At 44.7% G+C, this 19,314-nt stretch overlaps 1 protein-coding gene across 2 annotated transcripts in view; it reads left to right on the plus strand.

The window, feature by feature from the left end:
- Window positions 1-17,592, plus strand: part of TTC23 (tetratricopeptide repeat domain 23) — a 110,687-nt gene extending 93,095 nt beyond the window's left edge. The window contains exons 10-13 of one of the 2 annotated variants that reach the window (XM_060155766.1): window positions 1,127-1,276; window positions 12,279-12,395; window positions 16,311-16,393; window positions 17,151-17,592. In XM_060155766.1, the coding sequence (XP_060011749.1) occupies window positions 1,127-1,276; window positions 12,279-12,395; window positions 16,311-16,393; window positions 17,151-17,265 (465 nt within the window). In that variant the 3' untranslated portion in view covers window positions 17,266-17,592. The remainder of the gene's footprint in view (window positions 1-1,126; window positions 1,277-12,278; window positions 12,396-16,310; window positions 16,394-17,150) is intronic. The other variant, XM_060155775.1, reaches the window with a different exon arrangement.
- Window positions 17,593-19,314: the final 1,722 nt, after the last annotated feature.

The following is a 19,314-nucleotide window of genomic DNA, read 5'->3' on the forward strand; positions in this document are numbered from 1 at the left end:
TTTTAAAGATTTCCTTGATGTGGACCACCCCCAAAGTCCTCAATGAATTTGTTACAGTATTGACCCTGTTCCGTGCCTTGGCTTTTGGCCATGAGGCATGTGGGATCCCAACTCCCCGACCAGAGATTGAACCCGCACCCCCACACACACTGGAAGGCGACGTCCCAACTACTGGACCAACAGCGAAGTCCCTATTCGGCTCTTATATTGGGCGTTTGTGATCTCTACCTGTAATCATGCTTTTATGTAGAAGATCGTAGAAGAATTTCAGGAGAAACATGGGAGACCGACATACAGGGCTTTCCCTCTGTATGTCTTGGTGTATGACTGAAGAGATTAATACCAGCTCATATTTTGTATTCCATGTTGGTATAAATAAATCAGATAAACCAAACAAGATGTCAAATGTATTTAACTTTTCACCATGTTGGAATGTTTGCTTTTGGTTTCCTGAACTATTTCTTGTGAGAAATGGAAAACCCTGGAATATGTTCTGGATGTTCTGTAAATGCCAGGAAACTCTGTAGTTTTCACTTACGTAAGAACATCACTGTGTACAGAGGGAGAAGAGCCTGCAACTAAGAGCGATTAAAACTGGCAAGATCCAGATCCTAGATCTGCCTGCCACTGATGGGCTGTCTGACTCTGAGCAAGTTTCTTGACTGCTCTATGCCTCAGTTTCCTCCTCTGGCAAACAAGGATTAAAATTGTCCTTATCTAAAGGAGATGGTGCAAGTTAAATGAGCTCACACACATAAACAGTTTAGCATGGTTCTTGCCACATAAAGGACACGATGCAATGCATGTTAGCTTTTCTTCTTACTACTCAACTAAAATGGGTTCCTGTAACATCTGAGATGGCTTTTTCTCCAGGGGTCCTTTATGCATTCTCTCTTCAGAGTTCAAACCATTCCTGTCCCCCGCAACACCCCCTCACCCCATGTATATTATTTCCTGATTCCTATTTAAGGAGGAAAGTAGGCTCAGCTCATGAGACACTCTACCCAAACTCATTCCCCTAAAAAGTGAAAATACATACCAGTTACATCATTTTCTTAGGAGGCACTGATCTTTATCCAGCTTTGAATTTTTTATTTAACCAGACAGCTTTTTGTTCCTTTCACAGAGAGCTACCTCCATCCTGAGAGAGTCCCTGGAGGCCAAAGTGGCAGTGTATGGCGATCTCAGTCCCGAGGTGGCAGAGACATACCGGCTCCTGGGCGGGGCTGACCTGGCACAGGGGAACCAGAGAGGGGCCCACAAGAAACTGAAGAAGGTAAAGCTGCAGCCCAACTAATGTGGAAAAAAACCCTCCCACCCTTCCCCACAGGTAGCTTTCTCTCCTTCCACCATGCTCTTTTTAAATGAAACTTTACAAGTGGCTTATTTATGTAAGATGACATCACTTTTGCAGTTGATCTCAGCTCACACTTTTTGGGGTAAAAGGTACAGTAATCCTCTTATGCACATAGATTTTTAAATAAATTATCAATTATTCTTTACTATGAAAATAATTTTAAATTTGTACATAGCATAATTTATCAATCTTTATTATTTTTTTTTATTATTTTTTATTTTTTGCAGTACACGGGCCTCTCACTGTTGTGGCCTCTCCCATTGCGGAGCACAGGCTCCGGACGCGCAGGCTCAGCGGCCATGGCTCACGGGCCCAGCCACTCCACGGCATGTGGGATCTTCCCGGACCGGGGCGCAAACCCGTGTCCTCTGCATTGGCAGGCGGACTCTCAAGCACTGCGCCACCAGGGAAGCCCTCAATCTTATTTTATTTTACTCTTTCTGTACACCCAGTTTATAGAGGAACTCTTTGTGTGTTCTTCTACTACTTATGTTTATTTTTTTTTAATTTGGAGTTTCTGTGGATGGCATGATGTATGGATCTAATGTTATCTTCTTCCCAAATGGCTGCCCAGTTGTCCAGCACCATTTTATTAGAGAGTCCATCTATGCTCCAGTGAATTAACACTTTCGTCACATACTACATTTCCACATGTACTTGAGTCTCTTTCTGGATTTCTTTCTATTCCACTTTTCTCTTTGTTTATTTGAATCCCAGTACCTCATTGCCTTAATTATAGAGATTTCATAGCATGATGTAGTACCTGGTAGGATTAGACTCCCCTCGTGTTTTTGTTTTTTTTTTGTCTGCATTGGGTCTTCATTGCTGTACGCGAGCTTTCTCTAGTTGCGGGGGGTGGGAGCTACTCTTTGTTGCGGTGCACGGGTTTCTCAGTGCAGTGGCTTCTCTTGTTGTGGAGCACGGGCTCTAGGCGTGCAGGCTTAGTAGTTGTGGTACACGGGCTTAGTTGCTCCGTGGCATGTGGGATCTTCCCGGACCAGGGCTCAAACCCGTGTCCCCTGCGTTGGCAGGCGGATTCTTAACCACTGTGCCACCAGGGAAGCCTCCCTCGTGGTTTTTATATATCAGGTTTTCTAGATATTCTGGCATCTTTATCTTTCCACATGAATTTTGGTATCAACTTATCTAGCTCCATAAAAAGTTTGTTGGTGTTTTTTGGAGAATTGTTTTATTTGTAAATGGACATTGGGAGGATTGACATCATTATGATGTTGAGTCATTCTACCAAAGAACAAGGGATGTCTTTATATGTGTTCATGTCTACTTTTGTAACATTCAGGCACATTTTAAAGTGTTCCTCATATAGGTTTTGTACATTTCTTACTAAGTTGATTTCTAAGCATTTTATCTTCTTTAATGCTACTATAAGTGGAGTTTTATCCACTGTTACACCTTTTGACTGGTTATTTTTGTGTATACGAAGACTATAAGTTTCTCTGTGTTAATTTTATATTCTGCTAGTTTGCTTAATTCTTTTCTTGCTTGAGTTAATTTGAGCACCGATTCTCTCAAGTTTTCCAGGTGTACTATTACATCATCTGCAAACAGTTTTACTTTCTGTTTTCCAAGTTTTATGCCTCTGATTGATTTATTTTGTCTAATTGAATTGGTTCATACCTCCAGAACAATAATAAATAATGTGGAATAATAGGCATCCTTGTCTTGTTCCTGATCTGAATGGAAATGCCTCTAGTTATTCCTCATTTAATATATGCTGGCTTTGGACAAAGATTTATATATATTTATCATGCTAAGGGAGTATCCATGAATTTCTATTTTCACGAGTTTTTTTTTAATTAGAAATAATTGCTGGGTTTTTTTAAAATTAGAAACAATTGCTGGATCAAAGGCTTTGTCAGCATCAATGGAGATAATCAGATGATTCTTCTTAGATCACTTAATATGGTACATTTTATTATAATATTGAACCAACCTTGCATTCTTGGAATAAATCCCCTTAGTCATAATGAATTATTCTCAATGTGATGTTGATTCTGTTTGCTAATATTTATTTTTTGCAAATATTTTGCATCAATATTTGTAAGTGATATTTGTTTAAGTATCAATGTTATTTTGCTTCATAAAAATAATTTGGAAGTTTACCTTTATTTTCTATGCACTGAAGGATTTTATACAACATTAAAATTATCTAGTCTTTGAAAGTTTGTACCACGTGTAAAACTCTTTAGGCATGGTGCTTTTAGGGGGGAAAATTCCTTGACAATTTTCTCTACATCTTCTACAAACAAATCGGTCTGTTGAAGCTTTCTATCTCTAACAGGGTCATTTTGGTAAACTGTGTTTTTCTAGGTAATTATCTATTTCATTCACATTTTCAGATTGATTTGCCAAGTAGTCTTATGGATTTTTCAAATTTCTACTTTTTTAATAGTTATTTTCCCATTGTAATTCTTAGTTTTTTATTTGGATTTTCTCACTTTTTTTCTTGACTGAGTTAGTTAGTGGTTTGTCTATTTTGTTAATTTTTCTAAGAAACAGGATTTGAATTCTATGGATAAATTGCCTTCCTATTCTCTATTTCATTAATTTCTGATTTTATCTTTATTCTTTCTTTCTTTGTAACTTATTTTGTTTTACTCTGTTGGAGTTTTTCCTATCTTTTTGAATTGGGAATTGAATTCATTTGGGTTTTTATTTTTATTGATATAAGTGTTTTAGGCTATGAATTGTCCTCTTATTATTGCTTTAAATGCATCTTATAAGTTCTGTCATGTTGTGTTTTCATTACATTAATTAGTTTTAAAATGGTGAAAACCTGGGAACCTTTAAGTAATATAGCTGCCCAAACCAAAAGAATTAACTTTAGTTCTGAGTGGGCTGTCCTATAGGTCAAGCCTTTTTTTCTCTTTTTATGACTTCTGATTCTGCTGCAAAAAGCACCAGATTTGGTAACATGTGTGGTGCCTATTTTTTAATGAGATAACATATATTTATTATCAATTAGTCAGCAGTAGTTATTGGATATCTTCTATGGGCCACTTACTGTGCTAGGCAGAACTGGGGAAAGACAATGAATAACCAAGATAAATATGCTTCTTGTCTTTGTGTGACTTTCTAGTCTAGGCAGGAAGATATATTAAACCAATCATTTCAGGTAATTTTAAACATTACACATGTGCCAAAGACATTACGGTGAGGGAAGAGGTGAGAAAGGTAGCTGAGGGTGGCAGTTGCTCTGGGTTTCTCCATCCCCCACTTTTAAGCTAATGCTTATTGAGTGATTGTTATATCCCTGGCAGTGAGTTAAATGATTTTTATCTATTAACTTATTTAAGCCCTATAGTAACCCTAAGAGTTGGATACCTCTACTCTCTGTTTTTGCAAAGAGGGAAACTGAGGCTGAGAGGATAATTGTCTCAGCCTTGATTGCAAAGCTAGGAGTCATCAGAGCGGGGATTTAGCACCAGGCAGTCCATATTGTGCAGTCTACTCTATGCTATCATCTGTTTTACAGCTTGGGCTTCCACGTAAGATTTTGTTTGAACAGGGGCTTCTTGTGCTTTAAGAAAGTTTGAATACCAGTGGCACAGTGGAGAGAATGCCAAGATAAGGATATGTAGGAGTCTTTGGGTTGCCACTGACAATACAACTCAAATTAGCTCAGGTATAAAGGACTGTCTATTGTCTTATGGTTTCCAAGAAAGCACTGACAGGCACATGATTAGCCGGACAGGAACACAGTGGAGACTTGGGAGAAAGTGCCAAGGCCAGACTAGAATGCCACCAGGGCTCTCTCTGCCCAGGAGTCCTGCCTGCTTCTCTCTGCACCTCCCCCTACTCCTCTCTCATGGCAGCATCTCCCCTCAAGATGGAAATCATGGTGACCAGCCCCCCAGAGTTTTACTTCCTACCCCTGCTGCCATTTCTCAGTCACAGCTTGGAAGTTCTCAGGGAAAAATTGAGAGGCCTGGCTTGGATCCAGTGCCCACCCCAGATCAATCAGCTGAGGCCAGGGGTGTGGTAGGGAGTAAGAACATGGTGCCTTCAAGGCTGATGGGTGGCCCACAGTGGAGGTGGTGCAAGAAACACGGTCCCATAGTTAGAAGACCTGGAACAGGGTCACTAGAGCCCCTCCCTATTTGGGGGCATGTGCATTGAGTATAATAGGCATGCCATAGCCCCTTCCCTTAAGAGAGTCTCAGTAAACCCCTAACTCTGATATTATGTGCTCAGTATTGTGCTACAGGTCCACACTGTGATCAACGGGAGAAAGGTGATTAGGGAAGGTGTCCAGATAAGTATTCCTGAAAAAGAGCATAGCCTAGCAGAGACAGGAATTCCCATGTTGGAAACAAGGTGGAAGAGGAGACTCAAGGGCAAGAGAGTGAAGCCTATTTAAGAAGCAAAAAGCGGGCTTCCCTGGTGGCACAGTGGTTGAGAGTCCGCCTGCCGATGCAGGGGACACGGGTTCGTGCCCTGGTCCGGGAGGATCCCACATGCCGCTGAGCGGCTGGGACCGTGAGCCATGGCTGCTGAGTCTGCGCGTCTGGAGCCTGTGCTCCGCAACGGGAGAGGCCACAACAGTGAGAGACCCGCATACCACAAAAAAAAAAAAAAAAAAAAGAAGCAAAAAGCAGTTGGGGTACCTGTCTGCAGAGGAGCTGGGAATGACCTCGCTGCCATGTTTGCAAGTTAAGGGGCTGAGACTTGATCCTTTAAGCTAGGGTCCCAAACGTTGGCCTGCAAGCTGAATCCAGCCCACTACCTGTTTTTGTGTGGCCCCTTAGTTAAAAATGTTTTTTTACAGATGATTATAAAATCTGTAATCATTTTACAGGTGATCATAAATTGATTTGATAGAGAACACTGACTTTGAACCACAGCTAAGTGAAATTTTATCCTCCCCCCAAAAAAAGAAATCCATTATTTTCATTAGTCGAACTAGATTACCCCAAAAATATACTTATTATTATTATACTTTAAATTTCATTGACAAAAGTTTGTGGACATTTGTTTCGTTTCCTCTCTTGCTAGGTTAAGTACCTACATAGTAGCTCGATTTTTATCTCTTGGCCCACAAAGCCTACAATATTTACCACCTGCCCTTTGCAGAAAAAGTTTTCTGAACCTGGCTCTAAGCATCTAGGAGCCACTGAGGGAATTTTAAGTAGGGCACAATTGGTCTATGTTTGTTCTTTGGATTTTTTTTTTTTAAATCACTGTGAGGACAGTGTTGAGAATGGAATGGAGTGGCCCAAGAATCAAGGCAAGAGGCCTCAGTTTTCTCATCTGTAAAACAGAGAAAACAGCAACCCCAAGCCCTCCTTCACTCCCACAATTGTTCTGAGGCCAGTATGAGGCAAGGTGAGTGGGGCTGCTTTGGTAAGTGCCAGGCCCTGCCCGGGTGCAGAGTGCAGGCTGCTGAAGGGCCCAGATGGAGGAAAGAGAGGAGCTGTCCTGGCCAAGGCATACCACCTGCCCTTGGGAGTCTCCACTTAGCTCCTTCTTCCTTGTTTCTCCCCTGAGGAGGGTAGATGGAATATGGAAAAACTCTTCTGAGGGTTCAGCCTAGACACTCAACTCCAGGCAGGGGAGGGACCCAGGAATAGGGGAGGGGGGCAAATGTTAGCAGACGTGCAAGAATTTGAGTTGGAGCCACACAAACCTTCATATGGCCCTGCTGACTCCAGTGGGGCCAGGCTGGTTCCACTACTGACCACACACTGGGGGCCAGGCTTACTGCTGCTATGGCAGCTCATACATTGTTCCCAACCCTCACAGCAACCCTCCAGGTCAGACCTTAGTAGCTCTGATTTACAGACAAGGGGCCTGAGGCTCCTAGAAGTGAATTGTCTATGGGTAAGTTACTGTTAAATAAATCCCACATTTTCCTTAATGCCAGTGGTTTGCCAAGTGTGGGTCTTAAACCCCCTGCATTAGGTTCACCTTCTGAACCAGAGTCTGGGGCAAAGGGCCAGGGGCCCAGGGACCCACATTTTAGCTTCCAGGGGGAAGTTGAGAATCACTGCTTTGGGCCCCAGGCCCACCCACGGGGCTGAATATCAGCTCAGCTTCAAGAAACTCCAGGTTTCATCACTTCCAGAGCCTGCAGTGGAAGTTGGTGATGTTTTTACCTTTCATTTGGCCTCATTAACCAATCAGTCCTAAATACAATGACTGACATTTTAAAGCTATCTGGCCACTTGCCAGAGTCAGAGAGAAAAGGGTAGAAACGTGTATGTCTGCAGGTCATGGCCGCTGTGGTACACACAGTCCTCATTTCCACTGGTCCCCACGTACCCACCTGAGGACAGGGCTGGCCGCTTCATGAACACCAGGGCACACACAGGGCTTTAAACGTGCCTCTCACATCTGCTCCTGAGCTGGACTTCCTCAGATGCCGTATTTAGTGCTGGGCTCTGCACAGCCAGCAGCAGCAGCAGCTCTCAAAAGCCACTGGCCCAGCGTTTCTCTTGTTTTTATCACAACAACAGCTGCATCCCCCAAGTTTTCAACTCTGGAGCAGGAATCCATTGAATACTGGACTTTCCAGATGTGCTCTCCTGTGCTGAATGGCCCAGGCATGGTTCTGTGGGCATGAAAAACAGGAAGGCACGAGAAACAAAGCAGACAGTGGGATTAAGTTACTGAAAAGAAAACCATAGTATTGATCTTTCTTTCAAAGGCATCTGCAGGGGAACGTTGGAGAACTCTGTTGGCTCCAGATGCAAATTTCCACTGCAAAAGTTCCCATTTTTGCAACATGGAGAACTAGATTTTCTTCCAGGTAAAAGGCTGCAAACAAGAATTCACAGAGACTGTTTCTAGGTCAGAAGCATCTCAGGACTAATCCCAGACCCAGTTACCAGGGTTGGGTCCCATCTTAATCTGGCCTCCCTGTTAGGTACTGTCATCATCAGGGTTCCATCCACCGCCTGATTACTTTATAGCTGTGAACATAAACATTTTCTATAAAAGAATAACAATTTTATGTGACCTCTCTCTCCAAGAAATTCAAAGCCCACTACGATGAATCATTTGAAGAAAGGCAAAAGAAAATGGTTTTTATTCATAGGTTGACTGTGAGAAAGCCAACGCTGGACAGGTGTTACGTGGCCACAGGTCAAGTCTCTAGAACAGACTGTCAGGTCCTTGCTGTTCCTCCAACCGGCCAAACACACAGAGCCTTCTGCAGATGGCTGTATTTTATACATGATTCATGTCCTGTCATTCCATCAGCGGCCCGCCTAGTTTCGCTTTCCCTTTAAGCCTTTGTGGTGTTTTCCTTGTTGCCCTGGATACCAGGCAATCCAGAGCCAAGTTTGGAGTCCCCACAGAGCCCTGTGTTAGCCCGTACCGCTTTCAAGGGTAGAGTCTCATTCGTCCTTGATCCCTTGATCTTGATTTTTCTAATCATCTTTGATTAACCCACTGCTGGGCTGCAGCAATCCACCTCAGATCCTTTTTGAAAGAAAGGAAGGTCATAATGACATTGATTTCGTATACAGAATCCTGTTCTTGGTTTGAGAAGTGTGCTTGAAGACACTTCAAGCCCTCATTAGTTACTTGGAGATGTTTGTAAATTGGTTGATCTAGTGTAAGAATGGAAGCTGATGGTTAAAGGGGTCAAGGGCTTAACCTTCTGTGGGGAAAACATGGAGCCTCCCTTGCCTGCTACAGGCTGGGTGGAAATCAGAATTCCAGGTCTCCTGGCAATAGGATGCCCTGTGTCGTCATCTGCCAGGAAGAGTTGCTCTCCTTGGGGTCGGGCCCCCTAACTATGGCAGCCCAGGCACAGTGCCTCCCACCTTCCCTGTCCCTTAGAAAATATATATAGGCGCTGAACACAGACTGCCCAGGACAAGGCTACATTTGCTATGGAAAGCTCCTCCAATATGGGAATGCTTACCGTGGCTTCGTGGGTGCACAATGCCTCAGGAGTTCCTAAATTGGCATCAAAGTCTGGAGGGTGCAGAACTGTGGGTGTGGACAGACCATCCTGGCCTGAGACCTTCTGGTGTTTGTCAAAACCTCATTGGATGCAGGAGAATTGTGAGTTTATGAGTGGATTGCCTGGAATGGAGAGAAAGGCAAAATCTCCTACCACATAAATTCAGTGTGACCTTTAGCAAGTGGAAAGAGTGATGCTGGGAATGGCAGGTGCTACTACACCAACTCAGGAGGGACTGGGTGGGATGGCCGAGCTCCACATCAGGAGGGACCTGAAAAGCTTAATTTTAAAGGGGGCTCGATTTCTTCCTCTATCTGGCCCAGAAATAGGCAAACCCAGCTTTTCTACAAACAGCTGGCTGTCCACTCTAAAAACAAAGCCTGAATTTATATGTGGGTAATGCAGCAGGAAGCCCCTCCACAGGAAGTCCTGCTGATGCATTTGTTCTCTAAATATTTGTGCTGCAGTTATCCTGGAGAAGGATGATGGTAGCTTGCTCCAAGACAGTGTCCAGGGGCTGGAGCAAAGTCGTGGGGGAGTCAAGGGACGTCAGTAAAGATATAGAACCCATGGCACTTGGCAACTCAGAGGTGACGAGTGAGGGAGACAGCAAGGATGACACCTCGACTCCAAGACAGGCATCGTAGATACTCAGGGAAAGCTTTTCAGACGGGCCACTCTGAGCAGCTCTGTGAGTGGCAGCGCCTGGGCCTCCCTCCCTTTCTCCCTCCTCTCCCATTTCCCTTGTCCCGGGGCCCCTGGTCCTCCTCTATCTGTATTTCTTTCATGGGAGGCTTCCTACCCACCTGTGCAGCAATCCTTGAGTCTCAGAATTAGTGGGCTTCCAGGTAAGGGAGCTACAGGTGTGTGTTTAAGTGTGTGTGTGTGTGTGTGTGTGTGAGAGAGAGAGAGAGAGAGAGAGAGAGAGAGAGAGAGAGAGAGAGAGAGCGGGGCTGGGTATGCTGCCTCAGACACTTGCCACTCCTTCTGCCTGGAACCCCCACCACCTCCCCCAGACCTGGTGCTCTCCACATGGCTGACTCCCCGTCCTGCAGGTTTCAACTCGAATGTCACCTCAGAAAGGCCTTCACCGACCCAAGTACCCTCTACCACTACTGACACCACCACCCCTTTATTCTTTCACAGCCCATGTTCTTTTTTCTTTTCCACAGCTCTTACCATGAGTTGTTATGCTATGTTTGTTTACACATTTTTAAATGCCTGGCTCCCGCACTACACTGGAAACCCCCATCGTCTGTTCCATCACTGAGGTGGACTCAGGGTTGGTGTCTGGCAAGGGCTCAGCAAACATCTGCGGGAATGTGTGCCTGCAGCAGAAGACGCAGGTCCAGAGGACAAGGCTGGTTTCTGAGGGGCTTGGGAAAACCAAGCCCCACCTCCGTGTGACCCTGTTTCTATAGGACAGTGCTGTCTGATGAACGGTATCTTGGTTTGTCCTTTCACTTCCCCAGTGATCATTTCTGCTTGCCTTGTAAAGATTAGTAAATGAAAAGTATATTTGTGTTTTTCTAAACATTTAAGACATTTCATACTTCCACGTATTTTGGCTTCTGACGTCTTCTTTTCTTCTTAATACTAACCTTGAGAATTGACATGAAAATAGTAGCACAGTTCATGTGTTCCTGGGTAACTTCTCCTCCACGGACATACTGTAGCATCAGATAATATGTATAAAGAAGAGTAGTGATTTCAGATTCTGAGCATTAGAATCATTTGAAATATTTTACCTTTCTCTGGCTTTTTCATTTCATGTAAAGACAAAATACACAGGCTTGGCACAGACCCTTCCCAGGCAAGAAAATGTCTTTCTCCGTTTTCCATTATTGAGTTGCATAGCCTTGCAACTGAGATGGCTCTTTAGCTGCAGTCTGGCTGCAATGCCTCTGTTAATAAATAGGATGTGTCCCAGCAGCACTTTCATTGTTGGAAATTTCCCAATAGAGATGATGATGTGATTTCAGGACTTAAGACTGAAGGTTGAGGGAGAAAAGGAGGGCTCAGGCACCCCAACCCACTTCTGCAGGGGCGTTGCCATGACTAGAAATGGCCCTGAGTACCAACTGTAGATTTTCAGAGATCCCCCCCAAAATCAGAAAATATGCTTCCTTGTGAGTTCAGGTTTTCTAAAACTGTTGTGGTTTTCTAAAGCCAGAGTAGACTAAGTCAGCTAACCTCCAAACCGCAGCTGCCACTGAGCCCACACAGGGCTCAGTCCACACAGAGAAGGGTGCGAGCTATGTCCACACATACGTCCACACAGGGAAGGGTGCGAGCTCTGGGGCACAGAGGTGGGCTGCAGCCAGGGGGACAGCAAGCCGGTGCCTCCTATCCCAGATTCCTTGGCTCCTGAGCTCCTTAGAAACCTAACTTTCAAACCTCAAAGTCGTGTCAAATATAATTTTTAAGGTTCTCATCAAATGCTTAAGACTGTGTCTTAACTCCCCTGGCTTTATGAATGACACCTAAGAGAAAGCAGCACCTGGGGGACAGCACTCTTTCTTTCTGCTATTGAACGTGCCCAGATTATGACGGTGGAGGTCTGTAACACTACACCCACGATGGAGCTTCCCTACCAGAGGTTTCAGTAGCCCTGTGGTCCAGCCATGTCCTAAGGTTGTCATATAAGAAGTTCATCAGTTGACCTTTTGCTTTACTTACTTATTCATTCATTTAGCAAATATTGCATCTTAGGTGCTAGGGACTGTGCAAGGCCCTGGGACACAAAGGTGAGCAAGACAAACATGGCCCCTTTGGGGACAGCTTGCAGACTGCTGTGAAAGCTCGAGTTCCCTTTTGTCTCCCTGCAGGGAGAGAGAGGAAAGCTCCTTGTTTGGTATCTAAGGTATAATAAAAACACAAGTGACTTCTCCCAACCCCTGCAGGTAAAATCAAAGAGAACACAAGCAATATAATGGCTTCCTAAACTTCATCTGGATCCTCAAAATTTGTTTTCTGTCCACTCAAAAGGAAAACGAGAAACACCCTTTGGAGGCTGATTTCAGACCAGAGTGCACTGGCCTCCTTGGAAGAATCTGGAGAGTACAGAATACCTTTATTTATGATGGAGAATGTTCTCCTATCGAGGTTTGAGGAGTTCTTTACTTAGTTCAGCAAGATGTTTACAATGCCTGGCTGCCAGTAGGTTCAATTAACATTTATTGACTTTGTCTCTAATACCTGTTTTTAACAAAACCTACCTCACGCAAAAATGCTTAAACAAATTTAGCTAAGAGCCACAGAACACTGAAAAATTCAATTTATGTTTCTTAGATAAATATATAGCTATGTAAGACGTTTCCTAGTAAAAGTCAGTAATGGATTATTACACTTTTTAAAAAACATAGCGTTTGGGGCTTCCCTGGTGGCGCAGTGGTTGAGAGTCCACCTGCCGATGCAGGGGACACAGGTTCGTGTCCCAGTCCGGGAAGATCCCACATGCCGTGGAGCGGCTGGGCCCGTGAGCCATGGCCGCTCAGCCTGTGCATCCGGAGCCTGTGCTCCACAACGGGAGAGGCCACAATGGTGAGAGGCCTGCGTACCACAAAAACAAAAACAAAAACATAGCATTTGAAGACCCGTTCAATTACTGGATGAACCACTTTTTCCTGTCTCGGTGCCTGGTATGGCCTCCCTGGGCACTGTCATCACAAAAGGGATTGGGGCTGAGGGTCTGTTTCCCTCTCCTGGCTGACATCCCTTTACATCTCTTCCCTCTTCAGCTACAGTTTTGGGCAAAGTCCCTTAGTGAGTATAAGTAGCCTTAAAAAAAAAACCCTAATAACACCAGAAAGAGAAGAGTCTTGACTGCTGGGGCATAGGGGGTAGGATGGGGATGGGCTCACCTCTCTCTGGGCTTGATTATTGAAAAGGGCTGCTTTACCCAACCACGACCCTCTCTCCTAACTCCACTCTCTCTACTATCGTAACACCCCCAGTGAAAATGAGCAACAAGGTCTGGGATAGATGTGGTTATAGCAGAACCGGTGAGAATCCGTGTAAGTCCTGTCAGGTGCCATGTCCTTTTTCCCAGGAATTGTGAATATTCACCTAATAGTGTAATACCTCCTTCCCTAGAGGATGAGGGGCCAGGGAGAAGAAACTTCAATAACCAAAGGAGCATGATGGAAATTCCTCCTGAGTTTCAGATTTTGGAGGCCACCTCTTAAGGCAGAGTGTCCTGAGACCTCAGATTTTCTCAAATAATCGTTATAATGTCAGCAAAATTCTAATGCTTCAGTGAATGAATTAACACCATTGCATGTCAACATCAGCTCGTCTCAAAATGAGCTGCATCTGAGGCACTCATAAATATGTAAACAGGGAAGTTTGGATGGGTTTAAAATTAGACCTGATCTTTTACACGGAGTGAAGGTATTCCTGGCCAGGTAGGAGAAAATGAAGTCTGTCTGGCAAGATGTGTTAGCCCTGGAGAGAGGCCTCTCCCCGACTAACATGGATGAGGGAGAGCAGGCTTGCTTCTCGCACGCGTCCGCATCTGAGCCTCCTCTGCCGGGCTTTGGGTGGTGAGTACCCAGGCTCCCAGCAGCTGTGAGCCAAATGGGGAAGAGTGCTAGAAGAGGTTACATCAATTGTCATCAGTGTCCCTCTCCATCTTCTTCCCCTCAAAGCAACACAGAACTTTCTCAAGGTTCCTAAATTTCCACGGTCACAACAAACTCTCTGTGGATTAAAGCAACGTTAGCTCAAACCCAGGGAATGAGCAGCACATTGCCTAGGCCAAGCCAGGGCCCCAGTGCAGATTCAGAAAGTCCGGGGATTGCTGGGCGGAAGGGCTAGGATCCTTGCCTTTACAGAATTTGGATTATATACTAAATAGAATAACAGGAAAATGTTTACTCCTTTTTAGGTGTTATATAATTCAGCTAAGAAATAATGAATATTTTGTTATATAAAAAATCTTGCCATATTTTCATCTAATAATATTTCCTTCTTCCAAAAGACAACCACATTCTCAGAATCCAGAATCACATTCTCAATTCCTCAGATTGAACCAAACATTCAGATGGTCTTGATGTTTTCCACAGCTCACAAAAAGTATTTTGGCTGCCTGTGTGTTAATTTTCCCAAAGACCTAAAAACAGTTGGCCAATCAGAATGAATACAGTCTTCAGTATGATGTCCCCAAACCCCAAAACTTTTGTGACTCGAGCTGTTACCATGTAGAAAAACACATTCAATCTTTTAAAAATATGAAATATTTCAGATATAAGGAAAAGTACGAATAATATAACAAACACCTCTGAGCTTACTATTCAGTATAAGAAATAAAACGTGACCCATCCAGTTGAAGCCCCCTCCCCACCCCATCTCCAGATAGTTACTATCCTGAATTAGATATCATTCTCATCTTTATTATTTTACTATGGTTTTATTTTACATACAAATATGTGCACACATATATGCATTCATCTGCTATTTTCTTTTTCTTCTCTATAATCATGAGATTCATCCATGTGGCGACATACACACATCAAAAATTTGTGTGGTATCATGCATAACCAATACACATATATCACAGTTTACTTATCCATTACTAATATTCCCAAATTGTTCTACAAAATATTCCCAACTTGGTTGTACCAACTTTAACACCCACTATCAGTATATAAAAGAGTTCTTGTTGCTTCGTATCTTTGACAAAGCTTGGTGTTATCATTATCAGACTATAATTTTTGCAGTTTGGTAGGTGAAGGGGCAATCTCATTGAAGTTTTAGTTTGCATTACTGATTACTAGTGAGCTTAGGCATGGTTATTAGCCATTCTGTTTTCAACTTCTTTGAATATCTGTTTATATCTTTTGATCATTTTTCTGTTGGTAGGCTTTTTTTCTCATTACCTTATATGAGTGCTTTATGCTAATCCTTTTCCAGTTTTGTGCAAATATTTTCCCTCAGTCTGGTTTGTCTGTACCTTGCCTAGGGTGCATTTTGGTGCACAGATGTTTTGAATTTTAATATAGTTAAATTCCATCAGTCTTTTACTCTTGGTTTGTCTGGATCTTGTCTAAGAAATACTTCCCTACCTCAAGATCATAAACGTATCCTTCAATATTTTCATCTATAAGTTCCAAGTTTTAATTTCACACTTAGTTCCCCAATCTATCTGGGATTAATTTTTGTGTTTGATATGTGGTAGGGATCCATTTCCTTCCATTTGGAAAACCAGTTCCATTTACTGACCAGTTCAGCTCTTCCTCATGGACCCTTCAGGGCCACTTCTGTCAATCTATCAAGTATTAGACTCTCTGCCATGTTTTGTTGATATATTTGTCTGTCTCTGGATGAAAACCACACTGTCTTAATTACTCTAGTTTTATAAAAGGTCTTGACATTCAGCAAAGCAAGCTCCTCCATCTCATTCTTCTTCAAAATTATTTTGACCATTTTGGGCACAACTCTCATGTCTCTCCCTGGCCCAGTATAAGCAACCAAATGGCAGGACAATAAGCAGAAGGGAGAAATCAAGCCAAAGCCAGTCCTGGATAATATACAGCTGAATATTTAACTCCTAAATAAATCAACGCCTAAGAAATTGCTGCATAGTAATGAATATAGAAAGCCCATATAAGATAAAGCACTTCTTTACAAAAAAGCAAAAACATTTTAAAAAGAAGAAAAGTTTTTTGGGCTGTAGCAAGGGTCATTTAAAATTAGAAACTAGAGACCCCTCCTCTGGTCAATAGAAATGTTCTTGCCTTTATTTTCTAGAAACATAACTTTTAAACATAGTTTTGCATACGGATAGTCACAGAGAGTTCTACAAAATAGTGCTAAAACTGTACATTTGTTTCCTGGATCCCTCAGGGCATCCAAATTGAAGGTCAGACTGTTCCTGGAAGAAACTCAGAATACACTAATTCCGTCATAGCATGGGTCTATGAATGAAGTATTCTCTCATTTAAGGGAGACTTGATTTTCCTGCAAAATGCTCTCAGTGACATTTCCATAACCTCACAATTACTACTTGGTGTTCTGCAGTGTCTTCAGATCCAGACCCTCTTATATGGACCACAGGACAAGAGGACTCTGGCCACCCAGCAGACCATGGATGTCCTGTCCAAGTGAGTTGGCCTCCCCTCACACTATTTCCCCTGCAATCAGAATCTCAGATGAAGCTGGTTCTGTAAGGTTCTACAGAACTTTCCGTGGAAAGTTTTACTGACTTCCCCATAATTCATAAACTATGCAAGCCCAGTTCCTTTGAATACCCAGTTGTGAAATATCTTCTTGCCAGATATTAGGAAGAAATTAGCTCTTGAAGAATGTCAGAAACACAGGCTGGGATTCGTCCTCCTGCAGACTGGCCGCCTGCAGGTCATCTCACCTGCTGGAGGGCAAGGGCACAGAGCCCTGCTTGGCCTGCGGGAGCCCTGCCTCAGGCTGCCCCTGAGAGCCCTCTGACTTCACCTTGACGGCCGGCCTTCTGGTTTTCACTACGGCACAGCCTGCGTACACCCAGAGCCCGCAGACTGACGGCCAAGGCCCTGCTCAGGGAAGTGCCGCAGGCGGGACACTGCTAGCGGGGTGTGGCAGGGGGCTGTCTCGGAGCCCACCCGCTGGGCCCAGGCCCCTTTAGCAGCTGAGGGTTGACTGTGTCAGCTCAGCAAGAATGGCCACAAGGAATTAGAAAATGGGAGAAGAAACCTTGCGTTTTCTGTTCCTGTGCCACAAGTCTCTCAGTTACAGTCCCTCCTGAAGCTCCTTCACGAAACTTAGCTCAGCAACCGCCAGGCTTGTCTTCACAGCCGCGAAGACTGGGCGCAAAACGCGGGCAGGTCGAGGGGCGCCCCACTCACCCCACCCTCTGCTTGTTCGCAGGGCCCCCGAGAAGGCCGTGAAGCCTCGGCAGCCCCCAAGAGCCAAGGTGGCCTTCTGCACCGGCGAGCCGCAGCACACCGCGCTGGGGAAGGCCAGGCCCAACGCAGACGACTGAGCCCACCCCCACCAAAAGCTCTGCTCATGCCTGGGTGCTGACACTTAGGGTGCTCTATAAATCTCTCTCCAGCCAGAAGGTGGACTTCAACAGTCATTGGCAGATTTTTTAGGCTGTTTGCTCCAAATGCAACAGCGGTCCCATAAACTTCCCATGGGCCACCTTTTGACAGTGGATGCCCTTCCCGGTGATTTGGCGCTGCTATAAAGCATTTTTCTTTTTACCACCTTAGTGGTTTTTCTTGCCAGCAAGAATTTTTACCCATCAGCACTATTGTGGCTGAAAGGCTTCTCTTCAAAAGTTCGAAACTTCCTGTGTAGGAAAGCAGACACACACACACACACACACACACACACACACACACACACACACACACACACACACACACACACACACACACACACACACACACACACACACACACACACACACACACACGGTGTATAGCCCCTTGGGCAGGCCTGGAGTCAGATCTGGAGCAGTAAGATTCTGGGGAAAGCCCTTTCTTATATAGGAAGGTAATAGAATAAAATGCTAATAAAAGGAAATTTGGAAGTCCTGGGGTCAGTGTTTGTAAAATGAAGTCGCCTCAGAGCTCCTCAGAGCCTGGAAAGGGGCACCGAGGAAGCTTCTCCTCACTCGTGCACTCAGGCACTTATTGAATCTGCTTGAGCACCCAGGATGTACCAGGCGTGTGCTAAGAACTGAGGGCACGACGACAAACAGGACAGACACACTGTCCCCATCATCTCAGAGCTCGCCATCCAACATGGACGCTAGTCATTAAACATATAATAGTGGAGTTGGTTGATGACAACTGAGGGAAAGAGCCCAGTACCACGGGGTAGGTGATAAATGGCCCTGACTTTTCCTAGAGGTCAGGGGAGGCAGGTGTAAGGGAGTGAAGAGAGCTGAGCAGGAGTGAGGCGGGCACGGAGGAGCTGCAAGGAGGGATGCTGACTCCCTGCTGCTGCCAGCTGTGGCCTCCACTCCAGGCAGGAGAAATGTGGCCACCACTCTGGAGAGCTTTTTGTTTTGGAGTTGGCACGACCCTTGGCCCCCTACTCTCCCAGTTGTGTTCCCATGTAGGTGGTAAAAGGGTGAGGTGGGATGAGTGCTCATGTCCACAGTGGTCTTTAGTCTCTTGGAGGGGAGGCCATCGTCATTCGAGAACGGAAAGATAGAGGGACATGTTTTGAGCACCTCTCTCCATGCTGTTGGTGGTGAGGTCCCATGCCGGAACGAGGTGAATGAGCGCACAGAGGGTGGGAATGGGGGGTAGGCAGTGCTTTTCCTTCTCGTCCCCACCCTAATCCCATGGGCTGGGGCCCAGCAGGGCTGCAGGCTGCAGCTAATATGGCAGCAGGATGCAGCACGGCCCCCTCCCACTCCAACACCCAGTAGGAAAGCCAAAACCACTCTGGGTCCATTTGTGCTGGCCACCTTGAGAACTGATGGGGGAAATAAACCAACGTTTTGTGGCAGGGTGGAGGGAGGCTGGGTCCCTTGTCCTCGACAGTGTGACAGCTGACTATACAGGCCAGCCCTGCTCGTACTCACCCATCCCAGATAGGCCTGTGGGATGAAGGCACCATTCAAAGAAGGCGTGAGATGTCACTACTCACCAAGTGTTCTATCTAGTTGAAGACATGGGTTTTGATGTGGATGGTGGAAAAGCATTTTAAATACGATATCACACGGAGTCTGCCTCAAAAATGTTTGTGCACCTCAGAAATTCCTATGCTGAAGCCCTAAAGCCCAGTGTGAAAGTATTTAAGCTGGGGCCTCTGGGAAGTAATTAGTACATGAAGGTGAAGCCCCACAAATGGGATTAGTGCCCTTATAAGAAGAGACACAAGAGAAATGATCTTTCTACCATGTGAGGGCACAGCATGAAGGCAGCCGTCTGCAAACCAGGAGAGGACCCCCACCAAGAATTAATCCACCAGCACCTTGGTCTTGGATTTTGAGCCACCAGACCTGTGAGAAATAAGTGTCCATTGTTTAAGCCTCCAGCCTGTGGTATTCCGTTATAGCAGCCTGAGCAGA

The sequence above is a fragment of the Lagenorhynchus albirostris genome, chromosome 1 (genome assembly GCF_949774975.1).
Source record: "Lagenorhynchus albirostris chromosome 1, mLagAlb1.1, whole genome shotgun sequence".
In the NCBI taxonomy this organism is placed as follows: domain Eukaryota; kingdom Metazoa; phylum Chordata; class Mammalia; order Artiodactyla; family Delphinidae; genus Lagenorhynchus; species Lagenorhynchus albirostris.